General features: G+C 40.7%; 1 protein-coding gene across 5 annotated transcripts in view; it reads right to left on the bottom strand.

Moving 5' to 3' along the window:
- The window catches only part of atp8b4 (ATPase phospholipid transporting 8B4), a 246,700-nt gene that overhangs the window by 98,527 nt on the left and 133,011 nt on the right, over window positions 1–15,162 (bottom strand). For all 5 annotated transcript variants that reach the window (XM_043677403.1, XM_043677404.1, XM_043677405.1 and 2 more), the window contains 5 exons: window positions 14,424–14,537; window positions 12,915–13,013; window positions 11,458–11,519; window positions 6,219–6,291; window positions 3,457–3,527 (listed from right to left, as the gene is read on the bottom strand). In XM_043677403.1, the coding sequence (XP_043533338.1) occupies window positions 3,457–3,527; window positions 6,219–6,291; window positions 11,458–11,519; window positions 12,915–13,013; window positions 14,424–14,537 (419 nt within the window). The remainder of the gene's footprint in view (window positions 1–3,456; window positions 3,528–6,218; window positions 6,292–11,457; window positions 11,520–12,914; window positions 13,014–14,423; window positions 14,538–15,162) is intronic.

Raw genomic sequence — 15,162 nt, 5'->3', positions numbered from 1 at the left:
TTACAAGTGCTGGTCTCATGAGCCCTTAGACCTAATCATTGTATAACGGACACGATCAGCTTGTACAGTAACCAGCTGTAAATGTGGCTTTGCCTTGAAGTATGTGTGGCTTAGTGGTATTATTGCTGAACTATTCATCCACAAACTCAGCGAATGTTCTGCGAACCTGGGTTCGAATCTTGTCACGCCAGGTTGTAAAACCAAAGCAAGAATCTGGAATTGCCAATGTACTGATGACCACGAAACTATTGCTGCCACAACTCATGCGGCTCACTAATGTCCTTCAGGGAAGGAAATCTGCCATCTTAACTTGATCTGGCCTACATGTGACTCCAGACCCACAGCAATGTGATTGCCTCTCATCTGCCCTTTGAAATGGCCGAGTAAGCTGCTTGGTTCAAGGGCAACTAGGGATGGGCAACAAATGCTGGTTCTGCAGCGATGCCCATGCCCCACGGAATGGATTAAATAAAGGTCAAACAAAACTTTAAGAACGTGTAGCTGATGAAAAGTGACATGCCAGCAAGGGAAGGAAATATTACAGGAAAACTGGGGCAACCACCAACAAGTGAAAATCCAACCCCGTAACGGCCAACTTGGAGATCAAAGAAACATTGAAACTAGCAGGCCATTCAGCTCTTTGAACCTGCTCTGCCATTCAATGTGATCATGGCTGATCATCTGACTCAATAACCTGTTCACACTTTCTCTCCATACCATTTCCTTCAGCCTTAACAACTACATTGATTAGATTCCCGAAAGTGTGGAAACAGGCCTTTAGCCCAACCAGTCCACACTGACCCTCCGAAGAGTAACCCACCCAGACCCATTTCCCTCTGACTAATGCACCCAACACTACGGGCAATTTAGCATGGCCAATTCACCTGACCTGCACATCTTTGGACTGTGGGAGGAAACCGGAGCACCTGGGAGGAAACCCACACAGACGCGGGGAGAATGTGTAAACTCCACACAGACAGTCTGCCCGAGGCTGGAATCGAACCTGGGACCCTGGTGCTGTGAGGCAGCAGTGCTAACCACTGAGCCACCATGCCGCCCCATCTAACACCTTCTCAAAAACCTGCAATATATTTTGGCCTCAGAGAATTTTTGTGACAGAGAATTCCACAGTCTGGAATAAAGATTTTTCTGGGGAAAGAAATTTCTCCTCACCACAGTCTCAAATGGCCTACCCTGTATCCTTAGGCTAGGGCCCCTGGTTCTGGACCCTCCAATCATTGGGAACATCTATCCCGAGTCTATCCTGTCTGGAATCTGCCCAGATCTGTACCAAGGATGACAGACGATTTAAAGATCATCTGCAAAGATTATTCTACATAGGCAGCAGTAAAAACTGCTGGTAATAGCAAGGGTTGAATAAAGGAGGATGTTTAAGGTGTGATTCTGGTAAGGAGTTTAGCAAATCATCAAGTTAATTCTGAAGAAAGTCAGTTCTGAGGAAGAGTCATTGGCCCCAAAATGTTAACGCTGATTTCTCTCCACAGATGCTGCCAGACCTGCTGAGATTTTCCAACAATTTCTGTTTTTGTTTCGGATTTCTAGCATCTGCAGTTCCTTTGGTTTTTTTTAATCACGTTAATTCTGCATGGTTTGATGCACTTAAAATGCTCAGGTAGGGTGAAGGAGAGAAGGCATTTTGATATATGGGATGAGTCAGTAGGAGCTGTTACGTCAAACACCATGGAGGAAGAATTTTCTGTGCAATCAAATCCCTCTTCAGTTAAAAATCTGATTATTCCTTTTAATTGAGAACAGAAATGAAATATTCAAATACCTTTCTCTCCAGTCTCATTTTACATCTGGGATATATTTCATACTGTAAAATAAATAGCTCCTCTCCCAGATACTTTCTTTTTGGTCTTGCTCACCTTCCCCTAATTGCAGCACAGAATATTATTATTTATTACAGCAACATTTCTATGTAGGACCCATCCCTCATTGTATATTCTGAGGTCGATATGGTGTGTGTCAACTTTCCAATTAGATTTGTCTTCTCAGAGATTTTTTTTCAAATCTGAGTGAAGTATGAAATAATGGAAAGGCTTGTCCCTTTTCACAATGGCCTTTCTCAAGATGTGCCTCGCATATGTACCTTTTCTGTAAAGTTATACCTTTAATGCTAAAACATATCAACTAATCTAATCTATGCACCTTAAGATTCCACTAACAGCAATGTGATCACAGCCAGATAATCTGCTGTAGGTGATGATGGTGGAAGGATACACTTTGGCTAGAACCCTGGGTGCACTTGGTATCATGGTTTGTTTTGTATCCAGATGAAGGAAGCAGTCGGAACCTCAGTTTAAACACCTCACTTGAACAAAACCACTACCGACAGCGCTGTACTGCCTTGGTCTTGCACTAGAGTATTGCTACTCACATCTTCGCAGCGGGACTCGAGCTCACATCCTTCTGATTCAGAGCTGTGTGGATTTGCCAGTGAATCATCACCAGTACTGAATTTTAAGTGAACTGTTGCAGTGGGCAAATATGTTTATAGCTAGTAGAATCAAATAGAAATGCTTTGGGACTTGGGAATAAGAGTACTTCTCAGTGCAAATCTGCAGATCATGTGTTTGACTCAGAACCAGCATGATTTCCGCTCACATCACTCATTGTGTTGGTTTCACCAACAGTGACTAGGGCAGGAAATAGAATGCCAGCTAAAGCAGGCTTTTTGTAAAAACAAATTCTGAACAAATAGGCAGACTATCTCCCACATACAGCTCTTGATGGTCTCATAACCCACTGCAGATCACTAAACATCCATGGCCTAGACATCATCAATTCTCATAGACGGAGGAAAACATACTGGGGCTTGAAATGTGTTATATATGTAGCTTGCCTTAAAGACAGTTCACCTTTAAAGACTATGTGTGAAATTTGTACACAATGCTGTGACCCTGTCATGCAGATAGTCTGCTATGGATTTGTAAACTGCACACACAGAAGTCAGTTGGTTGGCACTCACGTTTGCTCCATAACTTAAAATGTATTTTATTGCTTCAAATAAACTAACACAAAGTTAATCGCTCCCCAATGAGCAATTGATTATTAGACTATTAACTCTGACAAGGTGACAGTGTGAATTTCCTCTGTGCTGGAGGAAGAGTGGAATTGTAGATGCTTTCTTTAAAAAGAGGTTTACAACAGATGCCTCATTAAGGGAATGTTGTCATCAGCTTGACTTTCACATATTGATGGAGAAGGGTTGGGCTCTGGGTGAGGAGAGAACAAACTCACTCTGTTTGTTAAAGTTGTATAAAAACGCAACATTGTAAGCGGTGGAATATCTACCGGTTTCAAGGCTGTGTTCCAGCTTAGCGATTTCACCAAGCATTAAAATTGCTTACCATCCCTACTTAACAGATTCAGTTTAGTTTGCAACTTAAACTGATTTTGCTGGATTGGCCATAGCTCCCCTCAGACACTTACCCATCAAGCTCTGCTGTCTCAACATAACCAAGACCATGTGGTTCGCTACTTGACAGCAGCAACAGATCAGCCTGAAAGATAACGTAACAAGTCAAGGTTAAGAAACTATATGAAGTGAAACCATATTTAATCAAGACACAGTGGATTAGCATTCTGAACCTGCAACATGGCTTCCACATACAGTTAAGAACATAAGAAATAGGAGTTGGAGTAGATTACAAAGTCCCTCCAGTCTTTTTGGCCATTCAATATGATTGTAATTGATTGTCAGGTCTCAGTTCCACTTTCTTGCCTGCTTCTCAAATCCACTGATTCCCTGAGAAACTGTCTGTCTCAGTCTTAAATACAATGGAGCATCCACAACACTGCAAAGATTTGTGTCATTCCTCAATGAGGGAAATCCTCAGCTCAGTCCTAAAAGATTGGACCCTTAGCCTGAGTCTGTGTCCTGAATTTCAAAATTCCCCAGCCAGGGGAAAGCTACCTCAGTGGTTACCGTACCAGGCTCCTGGAGAATCTTGTGACTTCACCGCGATTACTTCTCATTCCTCTGCACTCCAGAAACAGCATCAGTCAAAATTACACAGCCCTTCATTACAGGACAACCTTCTCATCCCACAACTAATCTGGGGAACTTTCAAATCATTGCCTCCAACACAAGTTTTACCTCTCTGGCATAAGGAAGCTGAAAGTGGCACAGTTTCCAGGTATGGGGTCACCAAAATTGCATTAGTTTTTCATTCATAAAAATGGGCAGCAAATTCCTCAAACTAAGTGACAAAAGTGAAGAGAAAGTTGTAGCAATTGCTGGAGGACCTCTCTAAAATTTGAAAGAATAATCATAAGGTTTCCTCAACAAGCATGGGAACGCGAGATACTGGCTGACCAGTATTAAACCATGGGAGGAATTTATGGATTAAACTCACTCTCAGAATTTGGAGAGGGTGAGATGCAGGGGAGCAGTAGGGGCCGGGCTTGAACATGGGACAAAGACAGAACAAACTTATTTTAAAAAAACTGTCAGTAATCCAGGAATTACAGAATTGAACAAGGTTAATCGACAGAAATGACCTTTCCCCATTCAATTCACTGATGACAAAGTACAACAATAGTTTAAGATCCAATGTACTTCTTCCTTAAAATCGTTCTCCTTTTTTGATTTAATGAGCAGTATTGTATTTTATTGCAAAAATGCTGTGGGGGGAATTAGGTCTATTTCTGGGAAATGCATAGAAACGTGGCGTTTGACAGGAGTGTAGAGAAAGTTTTAGTTTTTTTTAAGTGTATGGATGTGAAGTTGCAGATTATGGAGGTGGTAATGGGTTAGTGGGCATGGGGGGGGGGGGAGGGAGGAGCTTTGAAAAAAGGGAGCTGAAAAGTTACAAGATTGACAGAGAGGCTGAAAGCAATCAATGTCATCAGAGGGCAATATGGGCAGGAGGAGACCAATCTGGATTCTCTACGTAAGCGGTTACATTATTCAGTACATTTCACTTTGCTATATTGAGGAGACAGGCAAGTCAGCTAATGTTGTACACTAGGACTAGGAACCAGAGGGGCTGCTGGGACAGTGTGTCACACACGATTAATAAAATAGACGAAAGGAGTTTTGCTAAACATAGAAACTATTCACACAACAGAGAAGTGAGAGAGAAAGCAAGAAATATAGCCATGAATTGTGTAAACACATTTTGTTGTGTGATGGTGAATTTAGTAATCAATTATTTCTGAATGTCAGGAATATTTTCCAACATATTACTGCTCTCCGTGTGAAAATGGACCTCTGTTTAAAGGGGTCTATCCTCTTTGGATTGGATGCCTATTTATGGAAATGGGCTATTCCCGGAGTTTAGTTGATATTTGATCAGGAATTTAGAAAGTTTGAATGCAGTTTTAGTTTACAGTTTAGAAACCCTCAGCAATTTAAAAATGCTTCCCATCAGCAATAAAGCATGACAACTGCACGCATAAATATAGCCTGCATGCCTTACTCTCAGCACTCAACCTATGGGGACAGCGTCAGTGCACAATACAGAGTTGAATTCTATAAGGAAGTAGAGGTACATACTGTTTTAATACTACAAAATAATTTGTTCTGAAATAATTACATTTCACTTTAAAGTGACTTTGATCAAACACTATTCAAAATCACAATCCCATTTTGTAATGACCAAGTAACAGAAGGAGCTGAATCCCAGTTTAGATTAGACTAGATTCCCGACACTGTGGAAACAGGCCCTTCAGCTCAACGAGTCACACCGACCCTCCGAAGAGCAACCGTCCCAGACCCATTCCCCTACATTTACCCCTGACTAATGCACCTAACACTACGGGCAATTTAGCACGGTCAGTTCACCTAACCTGCACATCTTTAGACTGTGGGAGGAAACCGGAGCACCCAGAGGAAACCCACGCAGACAGTTGCCCGAGGCGGGAATCGAACCCGGATCCCTGGTGCTGTGAGGCAGCAGTGCTAACCACTGAATCACCGTGCCACCCAATTCATGTATGGTCATGGCTTTTACAGACTGCATGAAGAGTTGACACATTTTAAAATATATATATATATATATATATATTTATATATATAGTATATATAATTGGGGCACAGCTTCTATTACAAAGAGACTGAGGCTGTTCAAGGAGAACACACAATGCCACATTCATAGTTTAGGTAGCGATAGGCAATAAATACAGTCAGGCAGATTACCTCAATCCAGAGGACAAATGCATAAGTAATTAAGATTTTAACAAGCACTTACAGCCACAAACTGATTGTTTTCCAATTTGATTACGTCTCCCACCCGAACATTCATCCATTTCTCATTCTGTAGCCTGGTTAAAAACATGCAGAACATGTTACAATTGTCCCCCAAACATCTTGTCACTTCTTTAGATTACACACACTGCAGAGAACATACCAATCATTAAAAAGCCTTGCTTCTTTCCAATCCTCCACATGTCTATGCATCGAATGTGTTCTCCTGACTTTATGGCCATGAGAGTGCGATAGTTGGGAACTGGGAAACTGACTCTTTTTCTATTTCTTGTAACCAGCTTCAGCAAAGAACCTTCACAAGTTGGCAATTTCATTTGTATATCCTTCTGTACTGCCTTATATTGTAAAGAGAACCATTGGGTGTCCTAGTGGCATCTTCTTTGTGTAAAAAATTGTGTTCAAAGTGAGCTTCCATGTCATAAAATGGAAAGCCTGTAATTTTAGGAAGCCAGGGCAGGATTCTCCCAGCATTCTCCACACCCCACATTCAGGCTCAAACGGATGTTAGAAGCCCACATACTGAGTAGCCACTCTCCATCTAAAAGCAAGCTCATCATCCACTCAAAGGCAGTGGGTGGCTGATGAAGCCAGTGAGAGGGTTTCTAGTTTAAAAGAAACGTCAGGCTGCAACGTGAGCTAAGTAAGGGAGATGAAGCTTCAACGTGGTGATGTCTTCTCTTCAATGATTCTTTATCCAAAGCTTTTTTTTTTAGAATTAGAAACCCTAGTGTGGAAACAGGCCTTTTGGCCCAACATGTCCACATTGACCCTCCGAAGAGTAACCCATCCAGACTCATTCCCCTACTCTATTATCCTATATTTACCACTGACTAATGCACCCAACCTGCACATCCCTGAACACGATGGGCAATTTAGCATGGCGAATTCACCTGACCTGCACATCTTTGGATTGTGGGAGGAAACCCACGCAGACACAGGGAGAACATGCAAACTCCACACAGTTGCCCAAGGCTGGATTCAAACCCGGGTCCCTGGCGCTGTGAGGCAACAGTAGCTTTTGCAGTCTGGTGACCATGGTAGAGGAGTGCTTCTGTATGGGGCACTGACAGTTACTGAAGGACCCAGACTGCAAGAAGAGACAGCTTGGAAAACCGCTGCTGAATATATTAAACTAGCAGAAGGTTCCTTACAAATGGGCAGCTACCTGTATTACGTAATTGTGGTCATGACCCCCTAAAATCTAACCAATGTCAGGGTGATCCACTATTTATCCAGTCTAAGTCTTAAAGGTGCCAGGTGGTGAATCACCTCTGCAGTGTTATGAGAGTATAATCATAGATTCCTGGAACTAAAACAACAATATCTCAAACTCATCCCCATTAAACAATAATCTTAAAGATTACAGTGATATGTTGACTCCATAATGTTCCTGAAAGGTCTACTGCACTTATTGGAATCTTTATGCTCATAAGCCCTGTCAAAGAAGCAGCAGCACTGCCTACAATCAACATCAAATATTTACTCTGGTGTTTCATCTATAGTCTTATTCAAATCTGTTGTGTTAACTCAAAGCTAGCCCTGTAAATACATGTTGATTGCATTTTCCTAAAAGCTTTAATTAACCCGATTAGTAAACTTAAACCTCTGCAATCAGCTAAACGTCATGTAATTTTGAAAGCAACAGAAGTATTTGGAAAATAAATAATGAACACTTAAGGAAAAGTAGTAGAATTCAAAGTGTTTTTTAATTTATTCACAGGATGAGGGTGTCACTGGCTAGGCAGTATTTATTGTCAAGATTAGAGTGGTGCTGGAAAAGCACAGCAGGTCAGGCAGCATCCAAGGAGCAGGAAAATCGACGTTTTGGGGAGGAGCCCTTCATCAGCTCTTGCAAGGATGCCTACCTTGAAGAAGTCATGATTTGGAGATGCCAGTGTGGGACTGGGGTGTACAAAGTTAAAAATCACACAACACCAGGTTATGGTCCAATAGGTTTAATTGGAAGCACACTAGCTTTCAATCACCTGATGAAGGAGCGATGCTCCAATTCAATCTGTTGGACTATAACCTGGTGTTGTATGATTTTTAACTTCGTACCTTGAAGAAGTTCTCCTCCTCTCTCTACAAAGATCTCGGAGTCTCTCTCTCACTGCAATCCCCAGGTCATCTCCTCAGCCTGAAACGTCGATTTTCCTGCTCTTCGGATGCTACCTCACCTGCTGTGCTTTTCCAGCACCACGCTAATCTTGACTCTGATCTCCAGCATCTCCAGACCTCACTTTCACCCAGGCAGTATTTATTGCTCATCCCTGATTGCCCAGAGAGCAGTTAAGAGTCAACCACATTGCTGTGGATCTAGAGTCACATGTAGTTCAGACGAGGTAAGGACAGCAGTTTCCTTCCCAAAAGGACAGTGAACAAGATGGGTTTTTCCAACAATCAACAATGGATTCCTGGTCATCATAGACTCGCAATTCCAGATATTTATTGAATTCAAATCCAACCATCTGTCATGGCCCAGAATGTTATCTGGGTCTTGGATTAAGACTCCAGCGATAATACCCAGAAGGCCATTGCCTCCAATATTCTGACCCAATATATATTTACAAACAATTTACAGTTAACATCAGGAGCAAATTGTTAATACCAAGCCACAGATTAAAAATTACTGATAAAGTATGACAATTAAATGAAAGTGTGGCTTGATGGAGTATACTATTTTTCAATTTTTTTTTCAATAAACTTGGAGAAAGCAAATTCCCTAAAAATAATGTGTTGCATGGAACATCATAGAATCCCTACAGTATGGAAACAGGCCATTTGGCTCAACGAGTCCACACTGACCCTCCAAAGAGTAACACACCCAGACCTATTCCCTTACGCTATTACTCTAATATTTACATCTTAAATTAATAATGGACTCGCATCCCAGAAATTTAGAATTGCTAATTAGAATTTAATAAATCATCTAATTTATGGGTCAGAACCAGAAAAGTATCCATGAAATTTGCCAGACCTTTGTAAGAAAATAACCTGGATCAGCAGTATGGAATCATTGTACAAACAGCTGGAGGCTATTTAATCATTGAATCTGCGCTGACTCTTTCAAAGAATGACCCAGTGAATCTCAATCGCCCACATCTTCCTCATAGCATTGTATTGTTTTTCTTTCAAGTATTCATTCTTCATTTTGAAAGCTTTTATTGAATCTATTTCCACCACCCTGTCAAGCAGCACACTCTGAAACCCAATCACTCAGGCCATAAAGTTTCTTTCTTCCTCATATTGCTACTGGTTTGTAAACACACCCTCTGATTATTGACCCTTCTGTCAGTTCCTCTTTGTTTACTCTACACTTCAATCCCCTATAGTTTTCTTTGCTCTAATATCCTCCAGAAGGGACTCACCTGTCACACTGGACTCAATGGCTCTAGTCCCATACTGCATTGTTCTTTTCAATATTTTTAGGACAACCAAGGATTTCATGTTGCCTACATCCCAAGATCATAAGCTAAAGTACTACCAGTGAACCAAGTAATGTGGTCTCAAAACGTGACCGTTACACATTCGCAGCAACCACAGGTTAACTTCCCTCATTGTAGTCTTTTGAGTTTACAGTATTGTTAAAGCTGGCTTGGGAGAAAAGGATTGGCTGGTTTAAATTAGCACATTAAGTCATAGAATGCCTCCAGTGCAGATTGAGGCCATTCGGCCCATTGAGTCTGCACTGACTCTCGGAAGAACATCCCAGCCAGGCCCATCCCACCCAGTAAGTCACCTAGTTCTTGTACTTTCTTGTAAGTGCTAAACACATGCCATAGATTCTATGATTGGAATATTTTTTCCCCACTCATCTGCCTTCCTTCCTTTGAACAACACCCAAGAATATTTACATTAAAATTACTTGAAATGCATTTTGGGGAACAAGAATAACACTGCTGAGATATATCAGCAGAAAACTGGAAGGAAGGAGTCAAAGAGGAGCATGATTCTAAAAGTGAAGAAACTCAGTGATTGATGATGTAAAAAATTGATGTTTACCCCAACTCAAGCTTACAAAACCTCACCTCAAATGTTCACAGTATCCACATGACCACTGAACAAATTCCATCCATTCCACTTGTATGGAAAATTTGGACCATCTTTTATTATATCTTGCTCATAGCTACAGCTGAATATACATGGGTTATTAGATTAGATTAGATTAGATTATCTACAGTGTGGAAACACACCATTCAGCCCAACAAGCCTACACCGACCCTCCAAAGAGTAACCCATCCAGACCCATTTCTCTTTGAAAAATGCATCTAACACTATGGGCAATTTAGCATGATCAATTTACCCAACCTGCACATCTTTGGACTGTGGGAGGAAACCGGAGCACCCGGAGGAAACCAAGGAGTCAGTCTTTTAGTATAACTTCTTACTTACATTTCATCATTCAATACAAACTCCAGCCTGCTCTCTCCCATTCCTAACCAACTCCTCTGATTAGAGGTGGTCCGCCCTTTTCAGTTTTGGAAAGCCCACCACCAAATCACCCAATAAATTAATTAGCTTACTTTTTAATTTTACCAATGTCCAGATGGAAGTAATATGATCATGTATCTGCTAGTTATATACTGTCCAAATGTCTTCTTGGAAAGCTGACTTTTCCAAACTCATTCCCATTCAAATTGCTCCATTAATGTTAGACACAGGGTAGCATCATCTACGTCAGGAATTAGTTCCATTCAATTCAACAGGGGCTGAAATTTGAGCACAGCTTGGGACACAATCCAATGCTGGCAAACAGCACTAAGATCTGGGCAAAGTGGCATCTGCAGGAGGTAGAGTATTGGGTCACTTGGCACTGGATGACAGTTCTCTGCAATACTTGTAATTATTGGTTGCCATATGCCAACAAAATTCTTTAATAACAGGATATGATTGCCTATATATAGCCTTATCAATATATCCTCACAAACATATAATTATGTTCTCACACAAATCTTTTCAAAGATTAATCAGTGTGCTACTAATTGCTGCTCAAGAGCTTTTGTTACATTCATATTCTTCAAGTAAAATTATTAATTGGCACAATAGCCAAATAGAAAGGCAGAATGTTAAGCAAACAAGTTAACTTTATGTTTCAATTTTTAAAACCAGAGTATGCAGTAACTGCTTTGGAAATAATAAACCCGTCATAGAAATTTCAATACAGAAAGAGACAATTCAGTCCATTGTCACCTTTCCAGGTTGAAAATTTATAAAGAACTTACTTGCCATCAATGAGCACCTGAGAGGATCGGTTGTTGACCTGATTATCACTCTTATAGCGAAACTGAAAAGTAAGAGAGAGTGATTGTACCCGTCTACTGATTTCTTTTTTGTGAAGAAGAGTTCTTCATAAGAAAATGGATCTATTTGTTCAAAAGTGCCCTATCACTTTCTTTTAAAGCCAGGTCTTTGCTGAGTTAATTGAAGTCAGCTATTTTCCTGCAAGCAGCTCACTCGCTTCCACGATTCCCACAACTGAGTGCAGTCAGTTCATTAGGTCAAATGAGCAAACTCATTGTATTTCATTCCCCAACCTGATGGTCAGTATTTGATCTCCCAACCTCCTTTCTTTCTTCCCCCTCATGTTCCACAACAAATGATGGTTGGCTCCCATCATTTGCAGCCAATGGCAATGATGGGAATTTTCAAAGGATTCATATGGCGTTAACTGGAATTTGGCTGAAGTGCCTGTCTATTTAAGCTACAGGCTCATACAGTATAGTGATCAATGTCCAAAAATATACAGAGGCACCTTGATTATCCGAATATCAGATTATCCAAAGGAGATCTCAAGGTCCCGACAGAAACATTACATCAAACACGTGTTTCCAACATTGATCGCGTCTTTTGTTTACATGGTTAAATAGGCACCGTCTCCAAATGACTGACCTCCCGCCCTCTCTCTCTCTCTCTCTCACCCCCCCACACTTTCCCTGGAGTTCTACACAGGGGTGTACCCTAAACCCCCCTTCCCCAGATAATCTCTCCAACATTGTCTTGTACAGGGTAAAGGTGGAATCTGTCAAAAAGTTGCAGTAAAACGTTGTGTGCGTGCGTGTGTGTGTGTGCGCCCACACGTGGAGACTTACCCCACAAAGACGGCAGTGGCAGCAGCAGTCTTAGTGTTGGATTGGTTTGGGGGGGCAGGGGGGGCGGTGTTGGACAGGTTTGAGCAGCAGGGGGCGATCTTGGATGGGGTTGGAGGCAGTATTGGGCAGGGACAGGAGGCTGGCAGTGTTGGACGGGGGCGGGGTCTCACGCGCAGTGTACTGCCTCATCTCCTGAACAGGGAGCAGGTTGCTAAACCAAAAACCTAGCTTATGGATTGCTTCTTCCCCATTGACATTGTGCAAGGCAACAAGGCCATTTGTATACCAAGAGCAATTCAAGCATGACGCATTGTAAACTCACAGAATGATGGGAAATACACTTGAGGATCAAAGTTGACTTGAGTGAAGTGACAATAACAAAGGAGCCCAAAAGTAAATGAACATGCGGTATCTTATATCAAAAAACCATTGCACAAACCACCGACTGACATGGAGCCAAGAATGAAGAAGTGAAACCAGCATCACTATTCTTATACAGGATTTCACGAGCTGCCTCTAAACTCTGAAGGAGCGAATCTGAACTAGTGCAATGGGCACCTCACTTCGCCCAAAATGAATTAAATACTTACAAAATCATCTGTAGCATCTTTGACTGCAGTGATGGTTAATACCAGCACTAAAGGCACGATTGTGGTAAACCAGGATAGTGAAGAAATATGAGGAATCAGCTGAAAGAAAATCAAAACAGACCCAATTAGAATCAAGCTAAATAATTCACAAGTGTACACTCCTGGGATTTAGCTCAATTTACACCTGATGCTTCACTTAATACATAATAAATAAGTGATCCGGAGATTGTTATTGCATTGCTTAATTCCTAAGTCAAATTTTAAATAAAACAACTGAATTATCAAGAAATCTGAAATAAGAGACCAAATTAACAGGAATGTTGCCCTTAAATAAGCTCCTGTGAAGCATAAACATGGATCAGTAAGAAAAAAAGGCCATTTACCCTGTGCTGTGTATCTTCATAAAACAATCCATTTCAGCTTAAAGACTTAAACTGGATAAGTCACATATTTAACAATTGTAAGTGACTTCAAGCTAACAAGTCGAGGCTAAATTATAGCACACAGAAGTGATTACAATGAAATAGAATCAAACAATCAAACTGATGAAATAAAAGTTGAACTAAACAAAAGCTTGTAAACTTTTAAACTTTATGAAGGATTAAAATATATATTTATATCCAGACTTAACTGTGAATTCATGGTTGCAAAAACATATCATGTTAAATTTGTTCTTTTAACGTTAATAATTTCGATTTCAGCATTGTGCTGAATTCAATGCCATGCTCAGATTTGGAAGGTCATAGCAGCTGATGACATTGTGTTGAATAAATAGAAGATGCACTAAACCCAATGCTGAGTTCTGGATGTTAATAGTATGTGGATGGCACACCCCTGAAGAGGAACCACCTAAGACTGTTACTAATAATTCACATCCCATCCTCCCCATCCCTTTCACTGTTATTTTCTGCCCCCTTGAGTACCTGGTTGGTGCACCCTAAGTCCACTGGTTGCTCCACAGGGACAGCTGTAAAAAATGGGGAAAACTAGTATTGTAGACAATAGAAATGGTACTTTCCCTATTCTTTAGTTTAACTATTTCAAGATAATTTTATATTGCCACACATATTCAATTGGTAAATCTCAAGACCAACAGTGGAAAGAGTACAGCTCCTATGACAAGTGCCCATTGATGGTAGATATGGTACAAATAAACTATAAGATCCTGTTCAGGATGGTAACTAATCATCTTGGATACTGGGCCACTCATTTCACAAAGGATGTGGCCTTGCTAATTTCACAAATCAGAACGAAAGTTCCGCTCTTTGCCAAGTTTAACTTGACACACAATAAGTTTTATGAACCATTTGAATACACAAAAAATATGCTAGAAATCACGGTTTTAACAGCAGCCGCGAGCTTGTTTCATTAGATGAAAATATTTCTCTTCTAATATTTGAAGCACGTGTTATTAAATACTCCACTGTCAAAGAAGAGTCAGTCACATGATACCAATTGTAAACATGTTCCACTCCTGTTCTTGTGTGCCGTATTTTAAAAATCACTAACCTGTAAAAGCAGCAGGAACAGAAAATATGCGTTGGCAACTCGTTGGAACTGCTCAAACAAGTTGATAGGCAGAAATGTGATAACATTGTACTTTGAGGTTTTGATGCGGTTATTCTGAAATAACAAAAGTAAAATTATTCAAAGATATTTAAATGTAATCAACAACTGTTGAATTTTCTGATTAATATCAAGTTATAAACTGATGGCAATAATCATGTTTTCACTATATTTGTCTACAGACCATCTACAACATTATAAATGGGTGACATACATTGGTTCAGCCAATGGCAATTTTAATAACTTTTCCCATAATGTTTTTATCATAAATATTGCATCTGTAGATTTTGATGTTTCTGGAAACATTTATTTATTCTTTTATGTCAGCATTGATGGCCAGGTCAGCAGATTTTGCCCATGAATTAAATGGTTTGCTGGGCATTTCCAAGGGCAGCTTGGAGTCAACCACTCTAGCTCTGGAATCACAAATAAGCCAAGACTGGGCACAAATCTCAGACTGCCTTCCCTCAAGGTCATTCTCGAATCATTTACATAAATAACAAAAAGCAGTTCAATTTGTTTAAATTTTCGCACAGCCTGGGATGAAACTAGTCAATATTGGAGTTTAGATCAGAGTGGTGCTGGAAAAGCACAGCAGGTCAGGCAGCATCCAAGGAGCAGGAGAATCAACGTTTCGGGCAAAAGCCCTTCACCAGGAATAGAGGCAGGGAGCCTCCAGGGT

The sequence above is a fragment of the Chiloscyllium plagiosum genome, chromosome 36, assembly GCF_004010195.1.
Source record: "Chiloscyllium plagiosum isolate BGI_BamShark_2017 chromosome 36, ASM401019v2, whole genome shotgun sequence".
Classification (NCBI taxonomy): Eukaryota; Metazoa; Chordata; class Chondrichthyes; order Orectolobiformes; family Hemiscylliidae; genus Chiloscyllium; species Chiloscyllium plagiosum.
This window is presented reverse-complemented; position numbering and strand designations above follow the sequence as displayed.